Consider the following 26399-nt stretch of genomic DNA (forward strand, 5'->3'; position numbering starts at 1 on the left):
AAGACACCCTCCAGAGCACATTTCCTAAGACACTGCTAAGATTTGAAATGTAAGATACAATCCAAAACTCAAAAAAGCAGGATCTCTATCTCACTCTTCACACCAAAATAAATTCCAAATGGATAAAAGAGTTAAATATTAAAACACTTTACATCCTAAACATACTAGAGGAAAACATGGGAGAATATTTTTATATAATCTCAGTATAGATAAGGACTCTTTAAAAATCATGCAAAAAATTCAAAAGCTAAAAGTAAAATATTAGTAAGTTCAAATATATTTTAAAACTTTATTTGAAATACAAAGTCAAAATTTAAAGGACAATGGCCGGGTGAGGTGGCTCATGCCTGTAATCTCAGCACTTTGGGAGGTCAAGCCAGGTGGATCACCCGAGATAAGGAGTTCAAGACCAGTCTGGTCAACATGGCAAAACCCTGTCTCTACTAAAAAATACAAAAATTAGCCCAGTGTGGTGGTAAGAGCCTATAATCCCAGTTCCTCGGGAGGATGAGGCACAAGAATCGCTTGAATCTGGCCGATATCACACCACTGCACTCCAGCCTGGGCAACAGAATGAGACTTTCTCAAAAAAAAAAAAAAAAATTAAAGGACAAAGTGGAATAAATATTTATAACACCCATAGTGTACAATGAGCCAATTTCCTCAATATATAAAGAGCCCTTACCAATAAGAAAAAGAACAATAATCCAATAGAAAAATGAGCAAAGGATTCTGCCGAAACAGTTCACAGAAAAGAACATACAAATGGCTTTTAAACACATGTAAAGATGCTCATCTTCACTCATAATTAGATAATCCAAAAATGTAGCTACAATGAAATACCATTTTCACCTATGAAACTGGCAAATGTAAAAAATCTGTAATACTCTGGATTGGTAAAATTAAAGGGGAAATAGCCTTCTTATATGTACATTATTGACAGGCAGATGTGTAAACTGGTACAACCTCTTAGGAGAGCAAATTGACAATATTTATGAGAACTAAATATGCATATTCCCTTTGACCCAGAAATTACACTTTTAGAAATTTGTCCGGCAAGAATACTCATACATGCACAATGGCATACCTACAAAGTGACTAACCACAGCACTTTTTATAACAGCAAAAGCTGGAGAGAAAATGTCCATTAACAGGTTAACTCCAAAACTGAAAACTAAGGAACTGTGAGGGAAAAAAAGAGGCACTTCATTCCACATTCACTCATGTGAAATGAATCTTAAGATGCAAAGCAAAACAGTGGCTCATGCCTGTAATCCCAACACTTAGGGAGGCCAAGGTGGGCAGATAACCTGAGGTCAGGAGTTCAAGCCCAGCCTGGCCAACATGGTGAAATCTGTCTCTACTAAAAATACAAAAATTAGCCAGGCGTGATGGCGGATGACTGTAGTCCCAGCTACTTGGGAAGCTGAGGTGGGAGAATTGCTTGAACCTGGAAGGTGGAGGTTGTAGTGAGCCAAGATTATACCACTGCACTCCAGCCTGGGCAACACAGCAAGACTCTATCTCAAAAAACAACAACAAAAAGATGCAAAGCAAAATGTACAGTGTGCTACCACTTCTAAATAAATCAAAGTGATGTGTATTTATATGCACAGAATATCTCTAGAAAGAGACACAATCATGATAGCAGTTCCATGTGCGGAAAATAACTGAATAGCTAGAGAAAGAAGACTAAGAATATAGACTTTTTTCAGTGTTATATACTTGCATAGTCTCTGAATTATGTATCATGTCTGTGTATTACCTGTTTCTAAGAACAAAATGTTTTAAATTTAAAACTTTTAAATTAATACCAAATCTATCTAAAAAAACATTTCTATGGGGATTCTCAAATTAAGGAAAACCCAAAAGTCAAGCCATTGTCAAACACTACCTTTTCAAACTATCAATTATGAAAAGGCATTGCCCAAACTAATGACATGTCTTCAGGGAAGAAACACATTTTTGTGCAGTGGTGTGATCATAGCTTGCTGCAGCCTGGAACTCTTAGTTAGGCTCAAGTGATCCTCCCGGATCACTTCAGCCTCCGGAGTACTTGGAACTACAGGTGTGTGCCACCACACTTGACTTTTTAAAATTTCTTATATTTTGTAGACACAGGGTCTGAATATGTTGCCTAGGCTGGTCATGAACTCCTGGCCTGATGCTACCCTCCCTCCTCGGCCTCCGTAAGTGTTGGGATTACTGGTGTGAGCCACAGTGCCCAGCTCCAAAAAACATTTTGTTATAATAGTCATTTAAGTAAAAGACAAACTTTGTTTACTTTTAGCTGTTTTAAAGGTCATCTGAGATATGTTATTTATAGTAAAATGACCTGCTGATTAAGGCACACTGCATATCTGTGAGACTTTTTCTATTTAAATGTTATCATTTTCCTATTTTTAATGATCCTAAGTTTTTTTTCCTCTTCTTTTCAACTTTTCCTTTTCTAATTTTGCCCCATTCCCTGTTGTATTCCTCAGTTCATTCTGTTTTTAGGATCACTAGTTAATTCTATTCGAGAAAATATTTTTAATTTCTTATGTTGTTTATCAATGATCCCAAGCAACAGTCTGACACTTCTCAACTTGATGAATAAATACCTATCAGAGTAATACAATTTCCTTCTGCTACAGAAACCTCACAGCTCTTAGAGCCCAGTGTGTCTCAACCCCCAAACAGCTGCCCCAACAGAAGCCAAGCCCTGGGCTGGCAGCTGCCTCTCCAATGTTCCTTCTGCTTTCTGTTATGATTTCCAATGAGTCAACAGGAAGGTATTCTGAGTAAAGAAGTAATAGAGGCTTTTAGACAGGACTTCCCTCCTCCCACAACCCCAAAATACAGTTCTTACCAAATGATCCAAGGCAATTTCCAATCCAATTTGCCACTCCTGTCTGTATGAGGTAACTCTTTAACAAACAAGAAAGTGGCAGGAAGGAACACCTTTCTAAGCTAAATCCAAAGCAGATACCAAGTTATGAAGAAGAGAAGCAATTAGGAAGGGTCCAAAAAGCTAGTTAGACACAAAAATATGTAAGACAACTGGACACTTTCCCTCAGGTGGCTGGTGGAAGAGACTCCAAAATAAGTGGCAGGAAACTGATAGAGTTCCCTTACTGACTTGAAAACTACACAAGTTACTTAATGTCTCTGGGCACCACTTAAAGAGGTTGGACTTCAATGTTGCTACTTCAGCGCCTGCAGAAGTTAAGAGCACCAGCTTTGGTGTCACAAACCTGGGCTTGAATTCCAATATATGACCTTGGGAAAAGTGTTATCAACTCTATTTTTTTCCCTCTTTAAAATAAAAATAACGCCTATCTCACAATAATGTTATATGTAAACTCCATCATCATTCCGCTTAACAGTAGTTACTACTGTTGTCATTATTTTTAGAAGCAGAAGTACAGCAGCAGCAGACTAATATGGCAGTTAAGAGAAAGGACTTCAGAGTCCTTGCCAAACCTAAAATCTGGATCAACCACTTACTAGATGAATGAGTTAACCTCTCTGAGCTTTGCTTTCTTATCTGTTAAATGTAGATAATAAGCACCTCACAGGGCTTCAAGAATAGCTAATTAGATAAAGCATGTAATGTGCTTAGCACAGTGCCTTGCACGTAGAAAGTATGCAATAAACGGTACTGATCATGACAAGGAGGAAGAGGGGGAGAGGCAAGGGGAATACGCTGACTTTGGGACAGACAGAAAATATTTTAGATTATGATTGTCTCGCAAAGTGCAGGTTTTTGGTTTTTTGTTTTGCGGGATTATTTTGGCTTTCCTTTAGCTGCCTTAAAGGTAAAAAGTACTGGCCGGGCGTGGTGGCTCAAGCCTGTAATCCCAGCACTTTGGGAGGCCGAGACGGGCGGATCACGAGGTCAGGAGATCGAGACCATCCTGGCTAACACGGTGAAACCCCATCTCTACTAAAAAATACAAAAAACTAACCGGGCGAAGTGGCAGGCGCCTGTGGTCCCAGCTACTCGGGAGGCTGAGGCAGGAGAATGGTGTAAACCCGGAAGGCGGAGCTTGCAGTGAGCTGAGATCCGGCCACTGCACTCCAGCCTGGGCGACAGAGCCAGACTCAGTCTCAAAAAAAAAAAAAAAAAAAAAAAAAAAAAGGTAAAGTACTGAGGTTTCTAGAATAAAATGCCGTATTGAAATAACTAATACTTCCCAACATACAACTATTTTAACAAAAATTGTAACCCAACATTCAAAGTTAAGCAAGTAAACTCTTACTCTTCAAAATAAACCATTAACCAGATCTTTCTTAAACATTTATATGTTTAAGATTTTTTTTAATTCACACACTGTCAAACCACAGAGATCAATCAGATTACTTGGAGACTTCTAGAAAAAAAATGAAGGAGCAGAGCCCTGATTTGATCCGGTAGGCCACAGGCCCTCCAGGTTCCACTGGCGCTTCACTCAGCTAGCTCAAAGATACGGTCTCTAGGCAACCAAGTCCTGAATTAAGCAAACAACCACAGTAATATGAATCACTTCCGGATGTTCTCACTTTGCCTACCAGCACTTTCTTACACAAATACTTGTAAAGGGGTTTATTTAGCACCAGCTAGAAACAACCAAGTGTCCATCAGATACCACAAGGCTTAAAAATGTTCAAAACAGGTTCCACTACCAACTGGTATTCCCAGATGTGACACTGTGAAGCAGAAGGAATTGTACAGCAATCAGAGGCAGGTCACCACACTAAGCTGGAAAATGAAATTCCTAGAACATGCCAACTTGGGTCCTCAAATGTATTTTTACTGTTTTGTCATTAGGGATATTAAAATATATAAAAACAGTTGCTCTGACCTTAAGACTAGAAGAAATACATGCCAAATGAGGTCAAACTAATGGGCCACACTTAGCCCAGCCAGATTTTTTCCCCAGCCTTGACTGGTGGACAATCCATTCACTCAGCTGCCCAATTAACACTGATTTTTCATAGTCACATCTATTTCAACACCTATTGATTATAAGGGGAAGTGGTAAACTATGTAACCCAACTCTCTTGGCTACCCGCTTCTTTTTTTTCACCTTGAAAGGATCTTTTGTGCCACACTATTCTTCATGAACTAAAAAGAGATCATTTAAGTTATTAACAAGAATGGAGACAGAAAAGGACTTAATTAAAAATAAAAACTACAATAGGACAAAGCAACTGCGGTTAACAGAACCAAGGAAAAAATATCAAGACTGTAGAAAATCAAGTCAGTGCAACAAAAGATGTATGTGAGACACATACCTAGAATGCTTATTTAACATAAACAAAATGAAGAAGAGTCATAGACTACATAGATCTAACTAATGATCAGAATTAATCAATACAGGCATAACGGACAATTTCCTAGAGCTAAAATAAACAAACAAGAGACATTATAAACCAAGAAGAGTCTCCACATTACAGGCAAAATTGCTAAGCCAATATCAACCCTAACATGTTAACTGGGGAAATGTTTATACCTCAAGGAACAACAATTCTACAAATTTCAAGTCACAAAAAAAGGAAAAGAAAAAAAAAGTCAAGTCACTTGTCATAGAGTTAAAATTAAGCTAGCTTCAGATGTTGTTTCTCAATAATAAGAGGTATAAGTAAACAAAGTCACATATATTTTTCTCAGAAAAATGAAATATGGTTCACCATAATAGAATGTAAAAGTCCAGAACTAGAAATATATATATAATATTTGACAAAATAGACATCAATTGCTAATAATAAACAGCTGGTTTTTTTTTTTTTTTTTTTTTTTTTTTGAGACGGAGTCTCGCTCTGCCGCCCAGGCTGGAGTGCAGTGGCCGGATCTCAGCTCACTGCAAGCTCCGCCTCCCGGGTTCACGCCATTCTCCTGCCTCAGCCTCCCGAGTAGCTGGGACTACAGGCGCCCGCCACTGCGCCCGGCTAACAGCTGGTTTTTAAACTATATTAGAGGCCTGTAATTCCACCACTTTGGGTGGCTGAGGCAGGAGGATCACTTAAGGCCAGAAGTTCGAGATAAGTTCCCCTTACAATCAACATAACAAGACCCCATCTCTACAAATATATAAAAATGAAGCCAACAGATTATTAAATTGAAAATTTTGCAAGGTTTTAGAGAAATTAAACTAGCTAGACTTCGAGTTGATAGAATAAATCACAAATCAAAAGACTGACATTTAGACTCAAAAAAATTTAAAACTACAATGAAGAAAACAAATACAATGAAACATCAAGGGAAAATGTTTGTAGCAAATACGAGAGAAAGTCAATGTCCATGTTAAAGAGCTCACAAAAGTTAACATCATGATCCTAGAAGCCAAGCACATAACAAAAATAGAAAATTTGCATAAGAAAATAATACTGATAAACAAATATATAAGAAAATGTTTAACCTCTCCAGCAATCAAAGCAATAGAACTTTAAACAGGAATAAACCTAAATAAATTATGAACATTAGATGGCCACTGAAAAGAGTAAATCAAGACAATACAGGCCGGGTGTGGCTGCTCACGCCTGTATCCCAGCACTTTAGCAGAAAGACAGCTTGAGCCCCAGGAGATGGAGACCAGCCTGGCAACACAGAGAATCACCATCTCTACAAAAAAATATATTTTTTTAATTAGTTAGGTGAGGTGGAGTGGGTCTATAGTCCCAGGTACCTGAGAAGCTGAGGTAGGAGTATCTTTGTTCTTTCAAGGAAAATTTCCTATATTCACCTTTTTTTTTTTGAGACAATGTCTGGTTCTATCACCCAGGCTGCAGTACAGTGGCGTGATCTTGGCTCACTGCAACCTCCACCTCCCAGTTCCAGTGATTCTTGTGCCTCAGCTTCCAGAGTAGCTGGGATTACAAGCACATGCCACCATACCCAGCTAATGATTTTTGTATTTTTAGTACAGATGGGGTTTCACCATGTTGGCCAGGCTAGTCTCGAACTCCTGGAATCAAGTGATCCGTCTGCCTTAGCCTCCCAAAGTGCTGAGATTACAGGTGTGAGCCATCACGCCCAGCCAAGATACTCAATACTTTATTGTAATATAGGCTTTGTGCTATATAATTTTGCCCAACTGTAAGCTAACATCAGTATTCTCAGCACAATTAAGGTGGGCTGGGCTATGATATTCAGTAGGTTAGGTGTATTAAACTCATTCTGACTTACAATGTTTTCAATTTTCAATGGGTTTATTGGGATATAATCCCTTCATAAATCAAGGAACATCTGTGTAGTAACTTAAAAATCTGAATTTGTGATTAGATCTAAAAATTATATACACAGTTTCTCCTCTTAATCCCTTCTTTTCCTTCATTATAAAATTATCACTGTAAAAAGCATTTTAAATATATAGTACAGTATTAAGTAAAAAGGAAGACTCACACCCTCTAACCCCATTCCAATCCCTAGAAGTATCCTCTGTTTTTGGTGTTTTCCTTCAGGCAAAAGCTAAGGTCTGAAGTGAAAAAACTAGGGTTACCAACCTTAGGACCTTGAAAGTGGCAAGAAAATTCCTGTCATCTTCACGTTAAATCTGCTTTTCCTTTTGCAGATTTAATGTGAAAATTCAAGAGGCTGGGCACAGTGGCTCATGCCTGTAATCCCAGAACTTTGGGAGGCTGAGGTGGGTGGATCACAAGGTCAGGAGACTGAGACCAGCCTGGCCAACACGGTGAAACCCCTGATCTCTACTAAAAATATAAAAAATTAGCTGGGTGTGGTGGCAGTCACCTGTAATCTCAGCTACTTGGGAGGATGAGGCAGGAGAATCACTTGAACTCAGGAGGTGTAGGTTACAGTGAGCCGAGGTAGCGCCACTGCACTCCAGCCTGGGCGACAAGAGTGAGACTCCGTCTCAAAAAAAAAAGAAAGAAAGAAAGAAAAGAAAAAATTCAGGATATCCTTTATCCAGGTGCTCGGATAAAAGTTTGTTGAGTGCAGGCCGGGTGCGGTGGCTCAGGCCTGTAATCCCAGCACTTTGGGAGGCCAAGGCGGGCGGATCACAAGGTCAGGAGATCAAGGCCATCCTGGCTAACACGGTGAAATCCCGTCTCTACTAAAAAATAACAAAAAATTAGATGGGTGTGGTGGTGGGCGCCTGTAGTCCCAGCTACTCGGGAGGCTGAGGCTGGAGAATGGTGTGAACCTGGGAGGTGGAGCTTGCAGTGAGCTGAGATCCCACCATTGCACTCCAGCCTGGGAGACAGCGAGACTCTGTCTCAAAAAAAGAAAAAATTAGGTGGGCATCGTGGGGGGCGCCTGTGCTCTCAGCCACTCGTGAGGCTGAGGCAGGAAAATGGCGTGAACCCGGGAGGCGGAGCTTGCAGTGAGCCGAGATCGCGCCACTGCGCTCCAACCTGGGCGACAGAGCAAGGCTCCGTCTCAGAAAAAAAAAAAAGGTGTATTGAGTGCCTATTGTATTTCACTGTGCCAAGCAATTAACCATCACAGTAACTGTGTAAGATGCATAGTGTTCCCATTCTGCAAAGGACAAATTTGGGCTCACTCCATGAGGTTAAGCAACTTGCAAAACCAGAATCAGAACTCACACCTGCCAAAACAGAAAGTCTGATTCTTTTCACTGTGGTAAGATATCTCAACATTCAAGATTTTCAAAGACATTTTATTCAGACTTTTTGAATTTCTATTTTACTTAATTATTTGTACTATGAGAATATAGAATCACATGACTTTTCTTAGTAATAATAATGGGTACTAACTAGTTGACTCTTTACATTTCTTAATTTTAAATTTTGCTAAGCTGGGTGTGGTGTCTCACGCCTATAATCCCAGCACTTTGGGAGGCCGAGGTGGGTGGATCACTTGAGGTCAGGAGTTCGAGACCAGCCTGGCCAACATGGTCAAACTCCCTCTCTACCAAAAACACAAAAATTAGCCAGGTGTGGCGACGGGCACCTGTAATCCCAGCTACTCAGGAGGTGAGGAAGGTGAATCATTTGAACCTGGGAGGCGGAAGCTGCAGTGAGCCCAGATCGCACCACTGTACTCCAGCCTAGGCCACAGAGCCAGACTCCATCTCCGGGGGGGGGAAAAAAAAAAAAAAAAATGTTGCTACATTTTCAGCTACGTGGTAGGGTAAAAAGCTTTCAGCAGCGACATTAGAAATGAATATGCCCCATTTGCAACATTGTTACGATGTAGAAAAGCACTCAGCTTCAACCACTTTTAACAAACACACTTTTAAATGCAACCCACTTCTTATGGTGGAGCCTGTCCAAGGCTGTTGCACTAAATTAAAATCAGAAAAAAGAATGGAGGTTTCTTCTTAAAATGGTCTATGTCACCATTTTAAGAGTTAAGAATAGGCCGGGCGCGGTGGCTCAAGCCTGTAATCCCAGCACTTTGGGAGGCCGAGGCGGGCGGATCACGAGGTCAGGAGATCGAGACCATCCTGGCTAACACAGTGAAACCCCGTCTCTACTAAAAATACAAAAAAAAACTAGCCGGGCATGGTGGCGGCGCCTGTAGTCCCAGCTACTCGGGAGGCTGAGGCAGGAGAATGGCGTAAACCCGGGAGGCGGAGCTTGCAGTGAGCCGAGATCGCGCCACTGTACTCCAGCCTGGGCGACAGAGCGAGACTCCGCCTCAAAAAAAAAAAAAAAAAAAAAAAAAGAGTTAAGAATAAATCTCACCCCATACTTCCCCTTGGTAATTATAAATAAATGAATAGATCAGCTCCTAGTGCCACCATGTCATTACACAGCTACATGCTATGGTCCCTTAGTCACACTGGGTCTCATGAGATAACTAGACTTCTCATCTGTACAAAGAGAGCTTGGGTAACCATCCTAAAAATGATTTCCCTCAACATTTAAGTGAAGTTCCTCATTTTGAGAATTCTAGAAGTGCTGGGCATGATATTCTTCCTAGTCACCTTGCCTAACCATTTTGTTTTCTTGCTTCTTAAATGTCTTAACTTCTATTTGCATGATCACAGGGTGCCAGCCTGGACATATCCCACTGTTCATGGAATTCTGGTATCACTTACAGGGAAAAGAGATCTGAAGAGCCCATCCCAGAAAATGCTCTATGCCAATAGTAAAGACATATGCACAAAAAAGACTTTGTTCCCAAGAACTAATTTCTTTCCAAGACACCTTTCCAATTCCTCTAAATTACAAAAAGTGACACGCTTCTATTTAGTGCTAAGCTCAACTTACCACCGTGGAGTTGCTGACAATCTCCAACCAGCCAGCATTCCTACTTTCCCTTCTACAAGAGGGGTTGCCCTACTCCTTGAGTTGGGGTATGGGCACTCAGCAGCAGAAAGGTGGCCCATGACAGACTTGAAAGCGCACACCAGGAATTGTCTGAAACTCAGAATGCTGGAATTAACTTTCTTCCTGTGACCTTTAACCTAGCTGAATTTTCTTCCATTTCCAGTACTAATCATACTTTCTTCTCACTTGCAGACTTCCCTGTTCTGTCCTGCCTGACATGCTCTCCTCTTGGTTCTTTTCACCTGAACCTTATTCTGATCTATTACTTCCTCCTGTCCAAGACCTAAGCACTGAACATACCTCACACATTTAAATGTTACTTCCTTCAACTGAATGAAATGGTATTCATCACTCCTACACAACTGCTCCTTAGCCAAAACAAATGTAAAACTCAATAAGAACAGGCAAAAGGATAAAAACAAGCTTCCATTTAAGCATAAATAGTAATTTAAGATGTATAAACGACTCATAAAATCCTTGATCTATTGTGTAGCCCTTAGCAAAAAGCCTTGAATCATTAGGTGATATTTCATTAGAACAGTGGCTTAATTTCAATATTGAAGCTGCTCTCCAAACAATGAAGAAAAACAGAAATCTCTACATTTTCTATTTCTCAACCACTCCCAGTGCTCATTTATAGGAATTACCCCTAAATTTTCCCACTTAACCTTTCAGGGAAACACAAACCCACACCAACAGAAAACTCTCGTCTCTCTACACTTATACTCTCTTACTTATACTCACTGCCTCTACACAGTCATATTCACTCTCTACACACTCCTCTCTTTTCCCAAGAAAGAGCTCTGTTACAGGCAGAGGAGAAAATGGAGAGCCCCAGGATACACAATGGGGCCACTGTACTAAAAGGTGGAGCTTTTAGTAGGAGGAGTAGAGGTATTATAAATAGAACTGAGGAGGGGAACCTTTTCTCTCTCCGATCTCTATGATCTTTATTCCTGGCCTTGGAGTTACCGTAAATCCCAGATCTTGGGGCTCCTCCAACTTGGGAGGGGTGGAGGTTATGAAGGAAACAGGATGGAACCAAACCAAAAAGGCAAACTGGGCCTAGTGCTAGAGGGGAAAGAGGGGCCCTAGGAACACACAAGATACAGCCCGGCTCACCAAGGTAGGAGAAAGAACTGGAAGAGATTAATAGCTAGCTAATAACAAAGAGCATGCCATTTGTCCTTGGTGCACTCCCAACACGTTTTAGGGGTGGCAACAGCCACATAGGTGGCTGACAGGGATTCTAGTCCTCTTCTCTCACCATAACATTCCCAGGCTTCTTTCCTTTGCCCTCTCTAGTTATACAATCTAAATAGGTGCTTCCAACATTGATTTTTTAAAAACAAAGCCTTAAACAACAACAAAAATCACCACACCCAGTTTTATGATTGCCTCCATAAAATAGACCAGGCACCTTTCCATGATGCCAGGCCAATGGGCAGGGTGTGTTAGGGTAATATGCCACTATTATGCCCTCCCTTAAAAAAAAAAAAAACAAAAACCCAAAGATCATCACAATGGCTCCACTGCCTTTTTTTTTTTTTTTTTTTTTTTCAGTTTCACTCTTGATGCCTAGGCTGGAGTGCAGTGGCACTATCTCGGCTTACCACAACCTCCACCTCCCGGGTTCAAGCAATTCTCCTGCCTCAGCCTCCCGAGTAGCTGGGATTACAGGCAGCTGCCACCACGCCTGGCTAATTTTGTATTTTTAGTAGAGACGGGGATTCTCCATGTTGCTCAGGCTGGTCTCCAACTCCTGACCTCCAGGTGATCCACCTGCCTCAGCTTCCCAAAGTGCTGGGATTACAGGCATAAGACACCGAGCCGGGACAGTTACTTTTTAAGTATGCAAAAGCACTCAACTAAAAAACACCCCAGGGGATCATGCCCCTGGGTGGTCTTTAAAGGAAATGGGCTACTAGAAAAAAACATCTGAGAGGAAAAAAGACACTCTAGAGTAGCTGAAAATAAAATGTCTTGCTAATGCAGCACCTGATGAAGAAAATATGATGAAGTGTAACATTTTACTCAGGCCATGATATCCCAGCATAAGGCAAAGTTCTAAAATTGTTTTAAATCTTGTTTCTCAACAGGGGGAGGAGTGGGGGGCAAGGAAGGACCATCGGAATCACTAGAGGCATTTAAAATACAGTCGGCCCTCCTTATCCGTGGGTTCTGCATCCATGGACTCAACAAACTATGGATCAAAAATAGTCAGAAAAAAAATAAAGATACAAATAAAACAATACAGTGTAACAACTATTTATGTAGCATTTACATTGGATCAGGTATGATAGTAATCTAGAGATGTTTTAAAGTATATAATATGTAATATGCTAAGGTTATATGCAAATACTATGCCATTTTATATAAGGAACTTTGAGCAACTGTGGATTCTGGTATCTGCAGGTGTCCTGGAACCAAACCCCCACAGATACCAAGGGACTACTATATATGTGTCTGGACCTCCCACCCAGATCTACTGAACCACAATTTCTATGGTAAGGCCCAGATAGCTGTATTTTTTTTTTTTTTAAGTTACCCAGGTGATTCTAATGCACACATCTGGTTAACCACCACAGTTAAAAAAATGATGAGGCCAGGCACAGTGGCTCACGTTTGTAACCCCAGCACTTTGGGAGGCTGATGCAGGCAGATCACCTGAGGTCAGGTGTTTGAGAACAGCCTGGCCATTATGGTCAAACCCCGTTTCTACTAAAAATACAAAAATTAGCCAGGCGTAGTGGCAGGTGCCTGTAATTCCAGCTACTCAGGAGGCTGAGGCAGGAGAATTGCTTGAACCCGGGAGGTAGAGGTTGCAGTGAGCCAAGATCACGCCACTGCACTCCAGCCTGGGCAACAGAGCGAGATTCTGTACAAAAAAAAAAAAAAAAAGATGGAAACTATTCTTCAATCAAGAAAACTACAAGTAGATCAAAAAACTCAGGCTTCAGTTTCCTCATTAAATGAGATGGTTGAACGAGATTAGCAGTTGAACTAGATTAGTGGTAGTGTTTGGGGAAGGGGAGGTGTTAGCTAAAACACTCTCTGTAAAAAGTGAATTTTTTCAGGAAATTCAACAGTAAAACAAAAGCAGAGCTACTTTGGAAGGTGTGTTGAGGCTCTTCCCTCTCACCCCCAGGTCACCTCAGTGGAATCACCAAAGCTCCACAGAGCACAAGATGGTCTCTTAGAACAGCTGCAGCTTTCAAATTCTTTGACCTTCCAAACCTAGAAATCCACAATTTAAATGGCAGAGAACTTAGAATTTTTGTTTTCTTATAAACTTCATGAGAAAATGTGCCCTTTTCTAGTGATATAGCATGTCTTGCTATGTCATCTTCTATTATTTAGAAAGACAGGCTGGGCGCGGTGGCTCAAGCCTGTAATCCCAGCACTTTGGGAGGCCGAGGCGGGTGGATCACGAGGTCAGGAGATCGAGACCATCCTGGCTAACACCGTGAAACCCCGTCTCTACTAAAAATACAAAAAACTAGCCGGGCGCGGTGGCGGGCGCCTGTAGTCCCAGCTACTCGGAGGCTGAGGCAGGAGAATGGCGTAAACCCGGGAGGCGGAGCTTGCAGTGAGCCGAGATCTCGCCACTGCACTCCAGCCTGGGTGACACAGCGAGACTCTGTCTCAAAAAAAAAAAAAAAAAAAAAAAAGAAAGACAAGTGTTATCCTCCTAAGTCATCACTGAAACCCAAGCTCCAGTTTCCTGGAAGTTTTAAGCTCAGAAAAGAAGCCTAGATACAAGAGGGCATGCAAAATACAGGTTAGTGTTTGCCCCAGGAGAAGGAAGAACGGGACCAGAGGGGCACAAAAGAGACTTTAAATGCAGCGATGTTGGTTTTGTTTTGTTTGGTTTTAGAGGAAAGGGAAATATCTCAAGTGTTAACATTTGTTAGTTCTGGGATACAAAGATGTTTGCTGTATTGTTCTCTGGAATTTCCTGTAGCATTTTAAGATTTTCAGAATTAAAACACACACATACACACACACACACACACACACGTGCACGTTTATTAGCACCATTTCAAACACCCCTTTTATTAAATGTTAATTACAAATATTTCATTATCCCTCACTTGCCTTCACCAAAGGTCACTTATAGAATACATGATCTATAATTACATCTACCCTGGGACTCTGCAAAAGAACACAAGCACCAGAACAAAAGAAATGAATCAATAATACCAAACTGACACTCTAAAATTAAGACCACAAGGTTGTGGGGCATCTGAAAAAGAAAAAGAACAGCCTTACAAATTCACTTCACAAAGAATGCAGAGGATGCTGCCTCTGAATATTGCCAAACAGATGGACCTACACCAACAGTACTACACTTCTAAGCCTCCCAAACCAAGCACCCACTCCACAGCTCATAGAAGGAGACTCAATTCATATATAAATCAAAATTCATGAAGAATAAGTGAAACATTAAAGCCAAAAACTTCAAACCCTAAAAATGCTATTTCCACCCGACAGTTGGTAATGCCCAAAACATGTACAATAAGCATAAAACTGAACAATACAAACCTGGAAAATTTTTCAGTACACTTAAATGCTCATCACAGTAATTCATGATAAACTGTCCTCAAGGCTACTTATTGCCATAAATACCCTACCTATACTTATTCCCTCAACCACCAGCTTCCCAGTTACATCTATAACATACTCAAATAAATCTTTTCTTTTTTCCCCTGCCCCCAAAACAGTTTTGTCACCCAGGCTAGAGCACAGTGGTGAGAACACAGCTCACTGCTGCCTCGACCTCCCGGACTCAAGTGATTCTCCCTCCTCAGGCTCCCAAGTAGCTAGGACTACAGGCGCGCACCACCATGCCCGGCTAACTTTTTAAATTTTTTTTATAAAGACAGGGTCTCACTATGTTGCCCAATCTGGTCTCAAACAGCTGGGTTCAAGTGATTCCCCTCCACCTTGGCCTCCCAATGTGTTGGAATCACAGGCATGGACCACTGTGCTCAGCCTCAAAGAAAACTTTATTTGTATTCACACTATTATCAGTTCCCTTCTCTTAATCTTCTCTCTAGCCAGCCAATCTTTACCTCTTTGCTTCTTCCAAATGACAAAGGTACTCATAAGCCACGTTCTGACGTCTCCTTTCATCCATCTCCTCTGCAGTAAGTCTTTCATTATCCAGGACAGCTAAAACATAAAAGAAAGAATGTAAACACCAGGATCTGTAGGGTTCCTGAGTGATAAAAGATTGCCACAGTATCAATTTCCTGCTACTCACCTAGAAAGTCAGGGTAACTAATGAGTGTGTAGCTAGCCAGATGTACTACAATGACTTTCCTAAAACAAGAACTATGTGGTTTCAACTATACTCATCTTGACCTTTTTAAACATGGATGATAGTATAAATATGTCCTAAGTTTTAGTGTAATCTTGAAAAATACTGTCTTGAGATTTTGGCCGAAATCTGTCCCTATCTGCCAGAACTCCTTCTAAATACAGATCTGATAATGTTGTTTCCCTCTTTTATTAATGACCAAAGCCAGCAGTTATTGAGAAATAAGTGACAGCAACTGTACTAAGCATTTTACACGCATTCTCTCATTGAAACCCCACAACAATCCTGTGATTATCAGTCCTATTTTACAGATGAAGAAATTGAGGCTGGGTGAGCCCAGGCCCATGGCAAGTAAGTGGCAGGGCCTGAATCCAAACCCGGAGAGTCTGTCTCCTTCAAAGCCTGAGCTTAACCTTGAAGCAATCTGCTTCCTTCATGGGCACCAGGTATGGAATAAATTCCTAACTCCTTGGGAAGGCATTCAAGGCCTTTCCCAGTCTGGTCCCAACTATTTTTGGAAACTCTCCTCTGCCCTTCCTCCCATCACTGTGCAGTCCACACCACTCAGTTCCCAACACAGTGTCCCTCTACTCTTCAATACCTTTGTTCATGCTCTTCCCTCAAATCCTGATTCTTGTTCCACATGCCCTATCAAACTGTTTTTCTTTTGAGACAGGGTCTTGTTCTGTCACTCAGGCTGGAGTACAGTGGCACATTCATGGCTTATTGCAGCCTTGACTTTCTGGGCTCAAATGATCCTCCTACCTCAGCCCCAAGCAGCTGGGACCACAGGCGTGGGACACCACGCCTGGCTAATTTTTTTTTTTTTTTTTTTTTTTTTTTTTTTTAGAGATGGAGTCTCACTATGCTGCCCAGGCTGGTCTCAAACTCCAGGCCTCAAACGATCCTCTCACCTCGGACTACCAAAGTGCTGGGATTACACGCAGGAGCCACTATGCCTGGCCACCTGTCAAACTTTCTACACAGCATTCTTCAAGGTTCTGTTCAAATGTCACCTTCAGGCCAGGTGCAGTGGCTCACACTTTGGGAGGCCGAGGCGGGGAGATCATTTGAGATCAGGAGTTTGAGACCAGTCTGCCCAACACCGTGAAACCCCGTCTCTACTAAAAATACAAAAATTAGCCAGTGTGGTGGCCGACGCCTGTAGTCCTAGCTACTCGGGAGACTGAGGCAGGAGAATCGCTTGAACCTGGGAGGTGGAGTTTGCAGTGAGCTGAAACTGCACCACTGCACTCCAGGCTGGGCGACAGAGAAAGACTCTGTCTCAAAAAAAAAAAAAAAAAAAAGTCACCTTCCGTGCTCATACTGTCTTCCCCAAGCCCCTTCTCCTTACCTACATTACTCTGTATGGCTAGTAAGTTCAGCATCTTTCATCGTTATTGCACCTTATAATTATTAGCATGCACACCTGTCCGACTCTCTGATTAAAACGTTCTTTGGAGGCAGGGCCTGATCTTACTCATCTTTAATTTCATAAATGTGGCACAATACCTCACAAATAACTGTTGATGCGTGAAATGTTGATCCTTTAAAAAAGAACATTATTTCCAGAATATAAAATAAAATCGAAAACCTCATAATCTCAAAGGGTCCTCCTTTAGCCAATCCTGCCTGCAGTTCAATGACGTCCAGGGCCGACAACAGAAAATGAGGAAGTCTTAGAATTTTGTTTTTTTTTTTTTTCTTTTTTTTTTTTAATATTTTACTTTTTAAATCTTGAGGAGGGAACTAAGCCCGAGAAAACTGAAGTGACTTGCCCAGGACGGCACCTCTTACCTAGCCTGGGGCCGGACAGGTCTGGACCCTGGTCTACCCCGCAGGCAATACTAGGGCAGCGCCTTTCCACGAAACGGGCAGAGCCCGCGTACCCAGACCCCAGTCCCCGGGACACGCCCTGCGCGGTCCTCCTGCCACCTCACCCTAGGCCGTCTTCCCCAATCTCGGTCGAGCTTGGGCGACGGGAAGGGCTGGGTGGGGCTCCCCCCTACCGCGGCCCCAGCTAGGGCGGGAGGCCTCGGAGGTCCTCTCCGCCGCCTCGGACCCCGAGGGGGCGAGCACCAGGGGCCTCCCCGCCCGCCGACCCACCCGGGCGGCTCTTCCGGGTCCGAGCTGCCGGCAGCCGCCCTGCCCCACCCGCCCGGCCGAGCCCCCAAGGAAATCGCGCCTCGTCTGCAGTTAGCTCGGCCCCGAAGCCCCGCGCCGTAGAGCCCCGCACTCACAGCCATAGTGCGGCCGGGCCACGCCTAGCCCGTCAACCTCGTCTGCGGCGGACATGGCGGCCGAGCCCGGGTCTCCGCTGAAGAAGCCGTGAAACCTTGGAGGCGCGGACAGCGGCAGCTGCAGCTCCTGCCAAGTGCGCGGGCTTGCCCGGGTCCCCGAGGCCCCGCCCATGCCGTCAACCCCACCCCGCAGGCCCAGTCCCAGCGGGACCGCCCGAGCGACACCGCCCTGCCGCACCGCCCAGAGCGGCCGGAAAGAGGCGGGGCTAGCGTCACCATACCCCGCCCCCAACTCCGCCCCCTCAGCCCGGCCCAGCTCTGCATCCCGCTACCGTCTCCGTAGGCGGAAGGAAGAAGGTAGAGCCCATCCTCCAATCGGGCTCACGCTGAGCTTGCCCTGCCGGGAATGCCCGCCCAGGTTTATAGCCCCGCCCCCAGGGCCACCGCCCTATCCGCAACTCTAACCGAAAAACTGCGGGTGTCTGCTGCCTGAAATCAAGTAGTGGGTCATCTCCCTTCTCTTGCCGGCCTAGCTAACCTCTGCACCAATACTCGGAGAAGGTGGCCCAGGGTATCTTGTCGGACACAAGCAGGCTCCAAACTGCCATAAAAGCCCTCCAACCCCACTCTCCGCAGTTTGGCAACCTGGCCTCAGTCCTCTTAGATTCGGCAGCAGTCACCAGATTACCCAGGTATTTGAGATGCAGATGCTAAAGCGGAACTCTGTCCAAACTCCCTACCTTTAGATCCCTTGACATTGTTCTTTGCAAGTTCTTTTCTAAAGAACTCTTTTCCCTTACCAGGGATGCCTCTGCCTCCTGCACCTTGTGGCTTGCCCTTCAGATATTGGTATTCAACGGTATTATGAGCGCAGCCCTCTTCTGTTTTTTTTTTTCTTTTTCTTATTTATTTATTTATTTGAGACGGAGTCTTGCTCTGTCGCTCAGGCTGGAGTGCAGTGGCGTGATCTCGGTTCACTGCAACCTCTGCCTCCCGGGTTCAAGCGACTCTCCTGCCTCAGCTTCCCAAGTAGCTGGGATTACAGGCGCCCGTCACCACGCCCAGCTACTTTTTTTATATTTTTAGTAGAGACGGGGTTTCACCATGTTGGTCAGGCTGGTCTTGAACTCCTGACCTCAGGTAGTCCACCCGCCTCGGCCTCCCAACGTGCTGGGATTAGAGGTGTGAGCCACCGCGCCCGGCCCTCTTCCGTTTATTCTTTGCCCACTCAGTAACCTTTTCTACACTCGCCTATAACTGCTGAGGACCCCTCAATATGTATCACCAGACCAGATCATCTGGAAGTCCCTTGGTATTTTCAGCTAATGAACACTTTCACCTGTGTATAGCACAGACACTTCAAATCCCACGTGTCAAATACTGACCCTGCTCCTGCTATATTCTCCATTCATAGAAGTACTCAATTCCCACTGGGAATACCCCAGGCTCCTTTCCTCACGCCCTACATCCAATCTGTGTTTATTTCTGAGGTGTCTACTTTTGTCTCCATCTCCGTTGTGATTACGCTGTAGTCTCCCTTCTGTCAACCAGATCCTCACAGTTACCACGGTGTTCTCTCTAGAGTGCAAATGCAATTGCTGTTTCTCTTTTTAATTTTTTTTATTACTCCCTTCAGGATAATGGGCCAAGTTCAGCATGATTTAGCATGCCAAATCATAGCCTGACTCCAGATGTTTTGCTCCAGTTATTTTCAATGTATTCACTCTTCCTCCAAACTATTAAAGATACTTGAAAACCTATAAGAACAAAACACCGCTGTAGAAAAATGGACAAGTGTTTGATTTATTAAATCTACAAAGTAAAAAGTTATTCCATTCTTAAGCTTTTAAGTTCACTTTACAAATTATATTGTTCTACTTACAAGTCTAGCACATTTTACCAAACACTTTTCAGAAACTGAATGATTTATTTATTTGGGAGGGGGGGTCACATTTTTATTGGGGGCCATAGGGGACATGGTCTTCTCCATGTCAATGGAAGTGCTTGCAGTTTCTTCAGCCACTCCAAGCTTGGGCCTTGGGGGTGGCTGGGAATATCCAGTATGTTCCCATCATCTCGGAGGAGCACTAGGTTGTTGTGGGGCGTGGCCCGGTTGATCCTGGTGGAGTACATGGTATAGGGGCAGAATGGGGTTAGATTTATAGCTAGGCCCCCGATGGTGAGGAACAGAACCAGCACCTGCAACTTGGGCCAGGCATTCTTAAGAAAGGCAGCCGCAATGGCGGCGAGGACACGGAGCATTCTGAAATTTCCCGAATTTTTTTTTTAAGTCTCACTCAGTTAATTCAACATCTTCAAATATTTAAAATTATGCCTGCTAGGGCAGGCACAGTGGCTCACACCTGTAATCCCAGCACTTTGGGAGGCCAAGGCGGGTGGATCACCTTAGGTCAGGAGCTCAAGACCAGCCTGACCAACATGGTGAAATCCTGTCTCTACTAAAAATACAAAAAAATTAGCTGAGCATGGTGACACACGCCTATAGTCCCAGCCAGTCGGGAGGCTAAGGCAGGAGAATCACTTGAACCCGGGAGGCAGAGGTTGCAGTGAGCCGAGATCGTGCTCCTGTACTCCAGCCTGGTTGATGGAGAAAGACTGTCTTTTAAAAAATAATAATAATTGCGGGTGCAGTGGCTCACGCCTGTAATCCGAGCACTTTGGGAGGCGGAGGCAGGCGGATCACGAGGTCAGGAGATCGAGACCATCCAGGCTAGCACGGTGAAACCCCGTCTCTATTAAAAATACAAAAAAAAAAAAAATTAGCCGGGTATGGTGGCAGGCACCTGTAGTCCCAGCTACTCCAGATGCTGAGGCAGGAGAATGGCGTGAACCCAGGAGGCAGAGTTTTCAGTGAGCCGAGATCACACCACTGCACTCCAGCCTGGGCAATAGAGTGAGACGCCATCTCAAAAATAAAAAATAATAATAATAATTAAATTTAAAAATAAAGAATGAATTGTGCCTATTCTATTGTCTATATTAGACTTTCTATCAGACTTTCTTTTTTTCTCTCTCTCTCTTTTGAGATGGAGTTTCACTCTTGTCACCCAGGCTGGTGTGCAATGGCGCAGTCTCGGCTCACTGCAACCTCCGCCTCCTGGGTTCAAGCGATTCTCCTCCCTCAGCCTCCCAAGTAGCTGGAATTACAGGCACCCGCCACCACGCCTGGCTAATTTTTTGTTTTGTTTTGTTTTGTATTTTTATTAGAGATGGGGTTTCACTATATTGGCCAGGCTGGGTTCTCAAACTTCTGACTTTGTGATCCGCTGGCCTCAGCCTCCCAACGTGCTAAAATTACAGGCGTGAGCCACCGTGTCTGGCCTAGATTTTCTTCTTCATTCAATTGTTTAAAAATTTCTCAAAACTTTTTTTTTTTTTTTTTTGAGAGGGAGTCTCACTCTGTCCCCCAGGCTGGAGTGTAATGGCACAATCTCGGCTTACTGCAACCTCTGCCTCCTGGGCTCAAGCGATTCTCCTGCCTTAGCCTCCTGAGTAGCTGGGATTATAGGCACACGCCACTGCACCCAGCTAATTTTTGTATTTTTAGTAGAGACAGGATTTCACCATGTTGCCCAGGCTGGTCTTGAACTCCTGACCTCAGGTGATCCACCCACCTCTGCCTCCCAAAGTGCTGGGATTACAGGTGTGAATCACCACGCCTGGCCTAGATTTTCTTTCTAATTCATTCAATTGTTTAAACTTTTTCAAAACTTGTAATTCCTATAAATAAACATACAAGCATAACGAAGCTAACATTCTCTTAGATGGCCTGATTCCATATGTAAACTTAGTAAGCTTTCAACTCAAACACCTAAGTCTAAAACTAACTCAATTACACATTTAAAATGATTTACAAAAAAGCTATCACTCGCCGGGCGCGGTAGCTCACGCCTGTAATCCCAGCATTTTGGGAGGCCGAGGTGGGCAGATCATGAGATCAAGAGATTGAGACCATCTTGGCTAACACAGTGAAACCCCACCTCTACTAAAAACACAAAAAAATTAGCCGGGCGTGGTGGCAGGCGCCTGTAGTCCCAGCTACTCGGGAGGCTGAGGCAGGAGAATGGCGTGAACCTAGGAGGCAGAGCTTGCAGTGAGCCGAGATTGCGCCACTGCACTCCAGCCTGGGCGACAGAGTGAGACTCTGTCTCAAAAAAAAAAAAAAAAAAAAAAAGCTATCACTCAAATAGGCCAAATTTTCTTAAACATTGAGAATACATAAAATGTGAAATATTTATTTTTCTTTCTTTTTTTTTTTTTTTGAGACGGAGCCACACTCTCTCGCCCAAGGCAGAGTACAGTGGCGTGATCTCGGCTCACTGCAACCTCAGCCTCCCAAGTTCAAGTGATTATCCTGCCTCAGCCTCCTGAGTAGCAGGGGTTACAGGCACACACCACCACATCCAGCTAATATTTGTATTTTTACTAGTGGTGAGGTTTCACCATGTTGGCCAGGCTGGTCTCGAACTCTTGACCTCAGGTGATCCACCCACCTCGGCCTCCCAATATGCTGGGATTATAGGCGTAAGCCACCATGCCCAGCGGAAATATTTCTTCTTAATTCCAACATATTAATCCGATTGTTTATTCCATAAAGTCTTTCTTTACTTAATTATAAAGTTTGTCTGAGGTGAAAGCCACAGAAATGTTAAGACAGTTACCAACTGCACTGATACCTTACTATACCAAGTGTTGCATATTTATTTTCTCAGCTGATCCTTGTAATAATCCCGTTATGTCCATTTTACACTTGGAAAAATGGAGACCTGGGTTATTTACCTGAAGCCACACAGCAAGAGGCAGAGCTAGAACTCAAACCCAGGCCTGTCTAATGACAAAGCCCACATTCCTGGTGAATAAACTCAAGATTCAGAGAAATAGACGTTAAGATAATAACATGCTGGCCAGGCATGACGGCTCACACCTATAATCCCCCAGCACCTTGGGAGGCAGAGGCGAGAGGATTGCTTGAGGCCAGCAGTTCAAGACCAGCCTGAGCAACATGAAAAACCCCGTCTTACAGAAAATACAAAAAATTAGCCTGGTGTGGTGGTATGCTACCTAAAAGGCTGATGTGGGAGGATTGCTTGAGCCTGGGAGTTGAGGCTGCAGTGAGCTGTGATCCCGCCACTGTGCTCCAGCCCAGGTAGACAGAGTGAGACCCCATCACCAATAAATAAATAAATAAATAACATACCACATATCAATTCTTGCCTATCATATGTAGCAACATTCTGGTTTGTCTTTTTAATTGATATTATTGGCAAAGGGGTAAAAAAGCAACCACTCTTATGCAATGCTAGTAGGCAATAAATTAATATAGTCTTTCTAAAGACCAGTTTCACATTATGCATCTATTCTTCAACCAAAAAAAATTCACTTCTTAGAATATATCATAAGGATATTGTGTTTTTATGAAATGCGCAAAAATTATCCATGAAGATGCTCCTTGGAAATTACTCAAATCTCCATCAGTAGGTGTTTAAATCAGTGATGGCAGCTATACACAATAGAATGCCATATAGCCATGAACAGTGATGATCTGTGGTCTGGTCAGGCTTGACTGGCTACAGGAAACAGACATGCACAGTTTTACTTCTAGAGGAAAAAAGACTGGAAGGGGGGCCTTTATTATAAAGGCCTGTATGGACTGGAACTGCACCAAAAACAAAACTACACTAAACAAAAAAACCAGGACTAATGAAAGCTTAAAGGCATGGTTTCATTCCTCTGAGCATCTCTGATTTTCCACAGAATGGCTCTACTCTCCACTCTTTGATAACCAGCTTCCTCCATTTAATTTTTTCTGTTCCCTCACAAGTCTTTTTTCTGCTTGCCTTGCCATGGCTTTGACTGAAGGTCATGGTATCCTTACATCATCAGCTCCATTGAGGATCATCTCAATTGCCTAACTCCATAACCCATAGAGTGGCATATGATTGACCCAGCTCAGCTTTCCACCCTGTGGGTACATCTCTGACCACCCACAGGCAGGCTGCCCTTAGATTAGATGCTGATCCTTTACTTGAGTCAACTGTGATCAGGAGATACAGACAATTAAGCATAGAGAACTATGAGCTGGGCATTATTTCCTTCAGTGGGAGGCTGGGTGGGCAAAAAATGTACAGGCTGGCAGTACGATATTTTAATATTGTGGTTAAGTGAAAATATCAAATTATGATTAATAAATATGATACCATTTTGTTTTAAATATAGATAGATAGATAGATACATTGATGGATATGTGCATATGAACAGACAAAGCCTTGAAGTATAGACACCAATATATTAACAGTTGCTTCTCCAGGCAGTGCTATTACACTGGATTTGTGTGGGGTTTGCTTGCTTGTTTGTATTTAAAATGAGCTGCTGGAAATACTATTTTGTCAGCAAATATAAATATGAATAAAACTATTAAATATGAAATGAATAAATGACAAAATAATGAGGTAAATGGTCATTTGGGGAGTCAAAATTGGTTCATGACCACAAACAATTTATAAGCCAGCAAGAGTCAAGCAATATTAACAAGATATCTTGAGATAAGCACCATAATAGAAGTTTCCCTTGCTTGGAATACCTTTTACACTATTATCTGCCTGGGAAACTCCTACTGAACTTCCCAGACCCAATTCAAATGTCACCTACTCCCCAGGCAAAATTAATCACTTCCTCATTTGTTATATTTCCCAGTAGTACTTTAGAAACCAGGTGTCTTCAGAAATAAGTCTTGCTGTCTAGTAAATACAACATTTTCAAGACATATGTCCCAAGTTTTTTTTATATTTAAATGCCTCTGAAATCAGGATAGGTCTTACAATCAGTATTAAAAGAAACTAGCCAGCTACCAGGAGAAAAGTAGATGGAGAAGTAACATAATTGTTGATATAGTTTGGATATTTGTCCCCATCCAAATCTCATGTTGAACTATAATCCCCAGTGTTGGAGATGGGGCCTGGTGGGAGATGATTTGATCATGGGGGTGGTTTTGTTCTTGTGCTAGTGAGTGAGTTCTCATGAGATCTGGTCATTTAAAAGTGGTCATTTAAAAGTGTGTGGCGCTCTCTCTCTCTCTCTCTCTTGCTCTTAATTTCACCATGTGATGTGTCTCCTCCCCATTCACCTTCCACCATGATTGGAAGCTTCCTGAGGCCTCCTCAGAAGCAGATGCCACTATGCTTCCTGTACAGTCTCCAACACCATGAGTCAATTAAATTTCTTTTCTTATAAATTACCCAGTCTCAGCCAGGCACAGTGGCTCACACCTATAATCCCAGCATTTTGGGAGGTGGAGGTGGGTGGATCACTTGAGGTCAGGAGTTCAAGATCAGCCTGATCAACACAATGAAACCCCATCACTACTAAAAAAAAAAAAAAATAGCAAGGTGTGATGGTGTGTGCCTATAATCCCAGCTACTCAGGAGGCTGAGGCAGGAGGATCACTTGAACCCAGGAGGTGGAGGTTGAAATGAGCCAAGACTGCACCACTGCACTCCAGCCTGGGTAAGAGAATAAGACTCTGTCTCAGAAAAAAAGAAAAGAAATTATCCAGTCTCAGGTATTTCTTTCTAGCAATGCAAAAATGGACTAACACAGAAAATTGGTACCAAGGAGTAGGGTACTGCTATAAAGATATCTGAAAATGTGGAACTGACTTTGGAACTGGGTAACAAGTATAGGTTGGAAGAGTTTGGAGGGCTCAGAAGAAGACAGGAAGATGAGGGAAAGTTTGGAACTCCTTAGAGACTGGTTACATGGTTTCAACCAAAATGCTGATAGTGATATGGACAATGAAGGCCAGGCTGACAAGGTCTCAGATGGAAGTGAGAAACTTATTGAGAACTAAAATAAAGGTCATATTTGTTATGTCTTAGCAAAGAGCCTGGCTGTGTTCTGTCCATGCCCTAGGGATCTGTGGAACTTTTAACTAAAGAGTGATGATCTAAGGTGTCTGACAGAAGAAAATTTTTTTATTTTTTTTGACACTGAGTCTCGCTCTATCACCCAGGCTGGAGTGCAGTGGCACATCTCAGCTCACTGCAACCTCCGCCTCCCGGGTTCAAGCAATTCTCATGCCTCAGCCTCCTGAGTAGCTGGGATTACAGGCACCCACCACCATGCACAGCTAATTTTTGTATTTTTAGTAGAGATGAGGTTTCACCACGTTGACCAGGCTGGTCTCGAACTCCTGACATCAGGTGATCCGCCCACCTCAGCCTCCCAAAGTGCTGGGATTACAGACATGAGCCACCATGCCTGACCAGCAGAAGAAATTTCTAAGCAGCAAAGCATTCAAGATGTGTCATGGCTGCTTCTGACAGCCTAACTTAAATGTGGGAGCAAATAAATGACTTAAAGTTGGAATTTATATTTAAACAGGAAGCGCAGCATAAAAGTTTGAAAATTTTGCAACCTGGCTATGTGGCAAAGAAAGAAAAAGCTTTTTAAGGAGAGGAATTCAAGCAGGCTTTGGAGCCACCACTTGCTAGACAAATTTGCTTGACTGAAAAGGACCCAAGAACTAATAGCCAAGACAATGGGAAAAAGACCTCAAAGGCATTTTAGAGACCTTTATGGCAGCCCCTCCCATC

General features: G+C 43.1%; 1 protein-coding gene across 2 annotated transcripts in view; it reads right to left on the reverse strand.

Annotated features, from left to right (window-relative positions):
• The window catches only part of IQGAP1 (IQ motif containing GTPase activating protein 1), a 118425-nt gene extending 100466 nt beyond the window's left edge, over nt 1–17959 (reverse strand). The window contains exons 1-2 of one of the 2 annotated variants that reach the window (XM_025391048.1): nt 17788–17959; nt 15300–15399 (exon numbers count right to left, since the gene is read on the reverse strand). In XM_025391048.1, the coding sequence (XP_025246833.1) occupies nt 15300–15399; nt 17788–17959 (272 nt within the window). The remainder of the gene's footprint in view (nt 1–15299; nt 15400–17787) is intronic. The other variant, XM_025391049.1, reaches the window with a different exon arrangement.
• Nucleotides 17960–26399: the final 8440 nt, after the last annotated feature.

Source organism: Theropithecus gelada, chromosome 7b (assembly GCF_003255815.1).
Source record: "Theropithecus gelada isolate Dixy chromosome 7b, Tgel_1.0, whole genome shotgun sequence".
NCBI lineage: Eukaryota > Metazoa > Chordata > Mammalia > Primates > Cercopithecidae > Theropithecus > Theropithecus gelada.